This window comes from Acanthisitta chloris, unplaced genomic scaffold, assembly GCF_000695815.1.
Source record: "Acanthisitta chloris isolate BGI_N310 unplaced genomic scaffold, ASM69581v1 scaffold8697, whole genome shotgun sequence".
In the NCBI taxonomy this organism is placed as follows: domain Eukaryota; kingdom Metazoa; phylum Chordata; class Aves; order Passeriformes; family Acanthisittidae; genus Acanthisitta; species Acanthisitta chloris.
The window spans coordinates 2,497-12,216 of record NW_008682007.1 but is presented as its reverse complement, the minus strand read 5'-3'; the positions used below and the strand labels follow the sequence as shown (position 1 = coordinate 12,216).

At 52.5% G+C, this 9,720-nt stretch overlaps 1 protein-coding gene across 1 annotated transcript in view; it reads left to right on the top strand.

Moving 5' to 3' along the window:
• Positions 1 to 480: 480 nt before the first annotated feature.
• SOCS7 (suppressor of cytokine signaling 7) overlaps positions 481 to 9,720 on the top strand; it is a gene marked incomplete at both ends in the record, with an annotated part of 11,679 nt that continues 2,439 nt past the window's right edge. The window contains 6 exon segments of the mRNA XM_009078312.1: positions 481 to 545; positions 3,304 to 3,408; positions 4,171 to 4,272; positions 5,355 to 5,482; positions 6,360 to 6,528; positions 7,772 to 7,900. Coding sequence (XP_009076560.1) covers positions 481 to 545; positions 3,304 to 3,408; positions 4,171 to 4,272; positions 5,355 to 5,482; positions 6,360 to 6,528; positions 7,772 to 7,900 — 698 coding nt within the window.

The following is a 9,720-nucleotide window of genomic DNA, read 5'->3' as shown; positions in this document are numbered from 1 at the left end:
GGTTGTTTTTTTAGCCTTTTCCATCCATTTGGGCAGCTCTGGCTTTAGCTCACATACCCTTCACCTGCATTTTGGGGAGCTGATGTCCTCCAAACTCTTGCTGCAGGCACAACCCCAAATTGCTCAGGGCCCCAACCTGTTTGTCCAAGGAATTTGGCAATGCCCAATCCAGAGCAGCCACGTGAGGTGTGTTGTGAAACAGCTCCATGGCTCTGGATGCTGAACTTGCTTGGGGTTTTCTTTCCAAAGGCTTTATTAATTACCTAGTTGGGAGATTTGCTTCGTAGCAGGATGGAGACCCAGTGTTCTGGGTGCCCTACTTAGGGCACTGCTCTGGGAGTTGGGTGAACACGACTGGATGTGCTGGATGGAGCTTCTGGGAAGGATGGAGAAGGTTCTTCTGGGAAGGGCAAAGGGTGTTTTCTCCTGATGGGATGAAGTCTCCTCCTCTCTTAACACTGTTTTTCTGATCTCCACTAGGAAACACAGACTGACAAGAACTCAAAGTGCCTTTTCCCCGGTTGTGTTCAGCCCCCTCTTCACAGGTGAGGAGTTGGGGAGGGTTGTGCCAATGTGGGGCTTCATTTTGCTGTGGAATGGGCAGTGTGTGCTGAAGGATGACTAGTGCTTCCACCAGATCCTTCCATTGTTAGTTTACCCTATTGACTGTCGTGAAAACGACTTGTGTCAAATTTTGCCACTTGGTGGAACAGTGGCAATACTCTCCTAGGAGTTTTGCCTTTGGAGAAGACCATGGAAGTATCTCCAAAGTGAAGATATCTGGATTTAACTGTGTTGCTTTGTGGTGGCTTCTCCAGTCTCACAGCTCAGAGCTCTTGGTGTGTTTAAGGTTTGGTTTGAGGGGATTTTCTGAGCTTGAGACCCTCAAAGTGGGATAGGACTCAAATGTCTGGCCCAGCTTGGATGAGTTTGTTGCCAATTTGCTTTCAGGTGAGTGAAGCTTTGAGGAAGGCTGTGCTTGCCTTTCCCAACCTCTCCACAGGCATCTCTTGGAAGTGGAGGCTCTGGGTTGAACTCATCACAGCCTTCAAGTGCTTAAAGGGGCTCCAAGAGAGCTGGAGAAGGACTTTGGATGAGGACCTGGAGTGCCTGGACAAGGTGGAATAGCTTCCCACTGCCAGAGAGTAGGGATAAGTTGGATATTGGGAAGAAATTCCTCCCTGTGAGAGTGAGGAGGCACTGGCACAGCTTGCCCAGAGCATTTGTGGCTGCTCCATCCTTGGGAATGTTCTAGGCCAGGTTAGATGTGGCTTGGAGCAACCTGAGCTGGTGGAAAATCTCTCCACCCATGGCAGTGGGGTGGAACTGGATGAGCTTTAAGGTCCTTCCAAGCCAAAGCATTCCATGATGTGCCTCCCTAACTGCACCACTGTGCCACACTGCAGCTCCTGCTGCTTTGGGAAGGTTTTAAAAGCTGAATTCCAGTCACTCCTCTGAGCCTGGTTGTCCGTGGGGTTGTTTGCACAAGCTGAATGCAACCCAACCACTTTATTTTTAGGGTGTGGAACTGAAAGAGCAGCTGTGTGCCTGTGTGTGTGCTCACACCCAGCAATCCCCCAGGGACAAAGTATAATCACAGCCCTAAACACTGCTCTCAGCATGGCTTATTAATAGCCAGAGCTTTGAAAGGCAGAAGGAAGCTGAGTCAAGACAGACCTGTGTGGGGTAGGTAAATACTCTCAGCTACCTGCCAAGGGGTGGGTGATGCTCTCTGTGGTATCTGGAGCAGGAGTTCCTGCCCACAGGATTTTTAGTGGCTTCTGCAGCCGTGGGAATGTTCTAGGCCAGGTTAGATGTGGCTTGGAGCAACCTGAGCTGGTGGAAAATCTCTCCACCCATGGCAGTGGGGTGGAACTGGATGAGCTTTAAGGTCCTTCCAAGCCAAAGCATTCCATGATGTGCCTCCCTAACTGCACCACTGTGCCACACTGCAGCTCCTGCTGCTTTGGGAAGGTTTTAAAAGCTGAATTCCAGTCACTCCTCTGAGCCTGGTTGTCCGTGGGGTTGTTTGCACAAGCTGAATGCAACCCAACCACTTTATTTTTAGGGTGTGGAACTGAAAGAGCAGCTGTGTGCCTGTGTGTGTGCTCACACCCAGCAATCCCCCAGGGACAAAGTATAATCACAGCCCTAAACACTGCTCTCAGCATGGCTTATTAATAGCCAGAGCTTTGAAAGGCAGAAGGAAGCTGAGTCAAGACAGACCTGTGTGGGGTAGGTAAATACTCTCAGCTACCTGCCAAGGGGTGGGTGATGCTCTCTGTGGTATCTGGAGCAGGAGTTCCTGCCCACAGGATTTGAAATCTGAGGCAGCCACAGCTCCTTGTCCTTGAGATCATCATTCAGGGCTTCAGGAGGACTTGCTGGCAGTGGTGGGAGCTCAGCAGAGCTTGTTTGGAGTGAGTTTTGGGGGGTTGAAAAACCCACCCTGGCTGTGGTGACAGCACTGAAGGTTTCTCCTTGGGGTTTGGGTCCTAGTGCTGAGGCTTTGACCTTGGATTGATTTGGTGCCTTCATTCCTCTCACTGCTTTTCACCTCATTCTAAGCTTTAATGGTTTTTAAGTTAGATTTGGTTATTTTAGCTTAATATGAAGCTTTTCTGGTTTTCAGTGAGACTGAGTGTTTTTAGCCTCGTTTTAAACTTTTCTGCTTTTAACTTAGTTTGGGGGAATTTTAGCCTCATTTTAAGCCTTTTTGTCTTTTAGAGCTTTTCAGGCTCTTAAGAGTTTGTGCCATTACTTTCCCCAAGCAGCATCCTGGATCCAAAGCCTTGAGGCTTCAGAGAATGCCAGTTCCTTAATATATTTCATGGAAAAGCCTCTCCTGCTCCTCCTTATTAAATTTAAGAGCATTTTTGTGGCTTTTGTGGTGAAAGGTGTTTCTCTTTGATCGTCTGTAGGCCGAGTCAGAGGTGTGAGCAGAGTCCTGTGGCAGGAGGTGCCACACGGGCTGTGAGACACATCTGTCTCACATTGCCCCATCGATGAGCTCTGGGAATTCTGGGCTGGAATTCCAGGCTCAGAGCCTCCTCATTCCATCCTGGTGCTGTGCTTGGACAGGGATCAGCCATGTGTGTGTTGTCAATGCCTCAGCCTGACCTTTGGGCAGAGCTGGTTGATGTCTCCAGGGCAGCACAGCAGGGAAATTCCTTTTGAAAACAGCTAATAGGATCATCTTCCAAACCCTGTGGAGCTTCCTGCCTTTTTTCCTCTCCCTATCTCCTTATGCTCCTCCTCATAAAGGTACATACAGCACTAACTGTCTTCTCCACCACCCTCCAGGTGAAACAGTGTCACTGGTGGACGTGGACATCTCTCAGCGAGGACTGACCTCCCCTCACCCTCCAACTCCTCCTCCTCCACCACGAAGAAGCCTCAGCCTGCTAGGTACCATCCTGGAGAGCATCCTGGGCCATCTGGGAGTGTGGGAATGTCCTGGCCATCCTTGCAGGGATGGTGGAGAAGCATCTTGAGGGTCCCCAGCAGTTCGCCTGCCCTGTACCTGCTCCCCCTTCCCCTGCAGAGGATCTTGTTGGAAGCTTCAGATTCCTCCTAGATCAGGCAGGAGGGGAGGGGAGTGTTGGGATGGTGTGAGGTGGGAGGGAATGTGCTGGGTTTGAAGCCTTCCTGCTGCTTTTGGAAGCTTTTCTCCTTTCTACCCACTGCCCAGCCAGGCTGGATCCCTCTGTGCTCTCCAGTCAGTGGAAGTGGAAGCTCCTGAGTGGCTTGGGCTGCTCCTCATCCTCCTCTGAGCAGGAGGAGCTTGGGCTAGGTGAAGTCAGCACCTGTCCCATGTGCTGGGGCTGAAATCTCCTGGGATTGCCTGTCTTGTGCTGCAAGCAGGGCTGGAAAAGGGATTCCTCCCCTCCAGGAATGTGTGCATGTGTGCAGAGCTCTGAGTTGGTGTGAACGCGCGCTCAAGCCAGAGGAGGATGGAGAGCTCCTCTCTTCTCCTGCAAGCAGGGCTGGAAAAGGGATTCCTCCCCTCCAGGAATGTGTGCATGTGTGCAGAGCTCTGAGTTGGTGTGAACGCGCGCTCAAGCCAGAGGAGGATGGAGAGCTCCATTTTTCTCTTCTCCAGGCAGTGCTGCTTTCCCTGGGCTATGCTGTCCTGTTTTCTGACCCTCTCTTGCCTCTGTTCTCTCCTAGATGATATCAGTGGGACGCTGCCTACATCTGTCCTAGTGGGTCCAATGGGCTCTTCCCTGCAGTCTTTCCCTCTGCCTCCGCCTCCTCCGCCCCATGCCCCAGGTCAGCTTAGCTTTGGCAGCAAGGCTCTGGCTTTTCCCTTCAGGAATCTGCACTTTGGGGGTTTTCTTGGGAAGCTTGAAGGCTCTAACATCAGTGGTGCCTCCTTGCCTGCTCAGGGATGTGTGGCCCTGGAGGGATTGTCAAGTCCAGGTTCTTCTTTTCCGTGTCTCGTGGCTCTTGTTGCCCTCCTAAGTGTTCCTGAAGGTTGGGATTGCACCAGTTTTGTCCTGAGTTCAGCCTCTCCCGTTTTCTCTGGCTCCTCTTGGGTTCAGCCCACCCTGATGATGTGTGGGTAAGGTCTGTGATGCTGTGGGAGCAGAATTCCAGGCAGGAACCTCAGCTGGGACAGCCCCACAGCCACACACACAGAGCTTTCCTGGGCACTCACCCTTTGGCTTTCCCTTCTCTTAGGGCCCAGAGGGCTTTAAACTGCCCTTTTTCAGGCTATGTGTCCATTCTCAGCCTGTGCCACATCCCTTCCCTCTGAGCCAGCATAAGGAAGGAGCAGGTGAAGGCACTGAGGGGGTGGAAGAGCCAGAAGTGCTTCTTGCTGTGTCCCTCACAAGGACATTGTCCTTCTGTGGATCAGCACAACATCCTCATGGCACCTTCCAGAACCTCATGGCACCTTCTAGGACCTCACAGCACCTTCCAGTACCTGAAGAGGCTCCAGGGAAGCTGCAGAGGGATCTGTGTTAGGAGCTGCAGTGACAGGACAAGGAATAATGGGGATAAATTGAAAGAGGAAAGTTAGGTTAGGTCTTAGGCAGAAGTTTTGCCCTGTGAGGATGGTGCTGGCACAGGACAGGTTGCCCAGGGAGGTTGTGGCTGTCCCAACCCTCGGTGTTCATTCCAGGTTGGATCAAGCCTTGAGCAACCTGTTCTGATGGGAGATGTCCCTGCCCAGGGCAGGGGATTGACACTAGATCATCTCCAAGCTCCATCCCAACTCCTTCACATCCTATAACTCTATAACTCTCCTCCTCCTGACCTCTAGAGCTGTGCAAGGAGCTGGGGTGACCTCCTTGGGGGTCTGTACCTCCCTGGGGGTGACCCTGGCCTGGCTGTGTCTCCCTGTGCAGACGCTTTTCCCCGGATCGTGCCGCTGCGGCCGGCGGAGACCATGGGCCAACCTCCCCCACACCTGCAGTGCCCTCTCTACCGCCCTGACTCCAGCAGCTTTGCTGCCAGCCTGAGGGAGCTGGAGAAGGTAACAGCCCCCTGGGCTGGTGGCAGCAGCCAGAAGGGAAGAACTGGCTTTGGTTTTGGGGGTTGATCATCCATTCGATAGACTTAGGAGCATACGGTTAGGATAGGAGTGGGAAAAGTCTCCTAGTTCTCCCCCAGTGAGGGGTTTGGGCTCTGCTCCCAGCTAACAAGCAACAGAAGAAGAGGAGACAACCTCAAGTTGCACCAGGGGAGGTTTGGTTTGGATATTAGCATGGAAAGGGTTGTCCAGCCCTGGCACAGCTGCCCAGGGCAGTGGTGCAGTCATCATACCCTGGAGGGATTTAAAGCCATGTGGATGTGGCACTTGGGGACATGGTTAGTGGTGGCCTTGGTTTGCATATTTGCATGGAATGGGTTGTCCAGCCCTGGCACAGCTGCCTAGAGCAGTGGTGGAGTCATCATCCCCTGGAGGGATTTAAAGCCATGTGGATGTGGCACTTGGGGATGTGGTTAGTGGTCGCCTTGGCAGTGCTGGGGGAAGGGTTGGATGCAATGATCTCAAAGGTCTTTTCGAACCTAAACAATGCCATGATTCTGTGATATTTTTTGTGAGTCTGGAAAGGCATTTTGCTGTGCATGGAAGGCTGTGACAGTCATTTTTTGTGAGTCTGGAAAGGCATTTTTCTGTGCATGGAAGGCTGTGATGGTTTCATCTGCCCTTTCCCCACTCCTGGGTGGTGAGGGGTGGAATGGTGTCCTCTCACCCAGGGGCAGTGTGTCCCATCCATACTTCTGGATGGATACAAACACTTCCATTAGGGAGTTTAAAGGGAATTAAGAGCAGACTGTAGTGTGTTTGGTTGCTGATAAAACCTTCCTTGCCATCATGTGCTGACCTTGTGTCCCTCTCTTCCCAGTGTGGGTGGTACTGGGGCCCCATGAACTGGGAGGATGCTGAGATGAAGCTGAAGGGGAAACCAGATGGATCCTTCCTGGTCCGAGACAGCTCCGACCCTCGGTACATCCTGAGCCTCAGCTTTCGCTCCCAGGGCATTACCCACCACACCAGGATGGAGCACTACAGAGGTGAGAGCCATGGGGAGGCTTAGCTTGGATAGCAGGGAGCACTTCTTCATGGAAAGGGTGGTCAGGCACTGGCACAGGTTGCCCAGGGCAGTGGTGGAGTCACCAACCCTGGAGGGATTGAAAAACCATGTGGATGTGGCACTTGGGGTCATGGTTAGTGGTGCTGGTTATCTCCATGATCTTGGAGGGTTTTTCCAACCATGATTCCATGAATTTGGTGCAAGGAAGAGGTGTCTGGTTGCAGCACAGGGATTGTAGGACTGGTCTAACTGGAGGCTTATCCTACTTGGAGCTGTGTGGGCAGGTGACACAGCAGTGCTGGTTGAACTCCATGATCTTGGAGGGTTTTTCCAACCATGATTCCATGAGTTTGGTGCAAGGAAGAGGTGTCTGATTGCAGCCCAGGGATTGTAGGACTGATCTAACTGGAGGCTTATCCCACTTGGAGCTGTGTGAGCAGGTGACACAGCAGTGCTGGTTGAACTCCATGATCTTGGAGGGTTTTTCCAACCATGATTCCATGAATTTGGTGCAAGGAAGAGGTGTCTGGTTGCAGCCCAGGGATTGTAGGACTGATCTAACTGGAGGCTTAACCCACTTGGAGCTGTGTGAGCAGGTGAGAGGCTCTTGGCCCTGTGTCCCCAGCTCTGGTTTCATGGGGCTCAGGGTATGTGTGTGTCGGGTGACAGCACAGGGACAACTGTGTCACTGTGTCCTGACCCTGGTTCTACTCACCAGGCACTTTAATTAAGGTGTTGGAAGCTGCTGGCAGGAACATGAAGCTGTGGAAAGTGATCCCTGGCAGCCACAAGGGCTGGGAGAGGGAGCCATCAGCACCTGGATGTGTGTTTGGAACACCTCTCACTGCTCTGATGCACTTCCTTTGGGAATGCTGGTGATGGGATAGTGCAGAGGGACAGTAACATCTGCAAATGCTCTGTTAAAGTGGGTTTTGGTAGAGTTTTACTCCCAGATGTTGTTGTGGCTGCTCCCAAGTTCAGGGAAGGGTGACTTGTGACCACCTCTGGTCACACTGTGGTTCCTCAGCCCTTGGAGAGCACTGGCTCCGGTGGAACAGCATCCTGGTGCCACTGGTGTGTCATTTTAGTGCTCTGCCTCATCCCAGCTCTGTGAGACGTCAGCCTGGGGTGTCCACCTGGTCTTGGAGAACGTCAGAATCATCCCTAAGTGTCCCCTTGGCCATCAGTGCTCCTCTAACATGACATCTCTGCTCTCTTGGAAGGAACCTTCAGCCTGTGGTGCCATCCCAAGTTTGAGGACCGCTGCCAGTCTGTGGTGGAGTTCATCAAGAGAGCCATCATGCACTCCAAAAATGGGAAGTTCCTCTACTTCCTGCGCTCCAGGGTTCCAGGTGAGCCTGGGGGGGGTTTGCTCTGACCCAGGGAGTCAATGTTACGTGACTTTGGGCTGTGTCCAGGTCCCCATCCCTACCCACTGACTCCTCAGAAGCATCTCAAGCAGCAGATCCATCACTACTTAACTCACGGTGGTGAGGACACTTCCCAAACCTTCCTTTCCAAGAGTATGGAAAGATGATACCACCTCCCCCTGTGACAAGTGGAGCCTGGAAGGATAGGAAATAGCCTATTTGGCTACTAAAACTCCTCTCCCTTCTCTTCCCCAAGTCTCAAACCACTCCATACTTTGTAACTTCCCAGTTTTCCCTTGGCTGAGTCCCACCTGGGGCTGTGGAGGGGAGAGATGTTAGGCTGTGTGTGGGAGTGATTCCAGGTGTGAGCTCAGAGGGAACCTCAAGGGGATGGAGACTGTGGATTTGGAGTCCCTTGGGGGCTGTGGTGCCTGAGCCCATCCAAGGCAGCTGCTTGGAAGCCAGGAAGGAATGTTAAATCTTTGTTGGAGCATGTTTGTTTGATTGCTGAGGGATTATTTCCCCATCCATCAAACTCTGGTTCCTTACCTGTGCTCACATCTCCCTCCTGGTAAATCTGGGAAGAAGTATCTCCTGGATTTATTTTCCTAGGTTTGCTCCTCTGTCCTGTAGCCAAAAAAATCCAGTGTGAAGGGAAGGGAAGAGTCTGCCAATGGATCAATAGAGAGAGGAGCAGTGAGGGACAGAATTTGGGGAGGGGGTGAGTGGTGATGGCCAAAGAGTTGAAGGCTGAGGATTGTTGAGGTAAATATGCAATGAAATGACAGTCAATTTGCTCCCTACCCACATTGCCATGGTGCCTGCAGGTCCTGCTGGTGACAGTGACCTTTCCATGGCTCTGCAGCATGGGGAGGATCCAGCCCCAAGAGTTGCTGGGCTAGGAGAGCTTGGACGTTCCCTCTGCAGCTTAGATCTGTGCAGTGTTGCCCTCTGCAGACACCTCGAGTCACTGGGAGTTGATTTATCCCCTGGCTGTGCTCTGGGGAGCTGTTTTTGCCGTGACTCAACTTTACAAATATCTTTCAATTCAAGATACTTTACCTTCCTGATTCTGGGATCTCCTCCCCCTGAGACTAGGGCTTTGAGGGCTTAGGAGCCCTTAGGAATAAGTTGATTGAGATAAATATCATTGGAAAAGACAATATCCCCCCCAGACAGTGCTGGGCACCTGCTAAGGTGTCCCTTGCTGCTGGATCCTGTAGCTCCTTGGATCCAGGAGTGGATTCTGAGAGTCACCATGCCTTGATCCTGGATAAACCAAGTCTCACGGTGATGCCTGATCCATACTGGGAGTGTGTTTGGGATCTGCAGCTCCCCAGTGAGCTCGATAGTGATGTTCTCATGCTCAAATGTGACCTGGTCCTGGGAGGAAGGGGCTGGGAGGAGGAGGAGGAAGGGGCTTAGAGGAAGGAGCTCAGAGGGGGAGGAGGAGGAGGAAGGGGATCAGAGGAGGAGGAGGAAGGGGATCAGAGGAGGAGAGGGAGGAAGGGGTTTAAGAAGAGGAAGAGGCTCAGAGGAAGAGGAGGAGGAAGGGGCTCTGAGGAGGAAGAGGAAGGGGCTAGAAGGAGGAGGGGGCTCAGAGGAGGAGAAAAAAGGGGCTTGCCCTGTGTCCCCAGCTCTGGTTGGAGAAGGAGGAAGGGGCTCAGAGGAGGAGGAGGAGGAAGAGGCTGAGAGGAGAAGGAAGAGGAGGAGGAAGGAGCTCAGAGGAGGAGGAGGAAGGGGCTTAAGAGGAGGAGGAAGGGGCTCAAGAGGAGGAGGAAGGGGCTCAGAGGAAGCGGGTC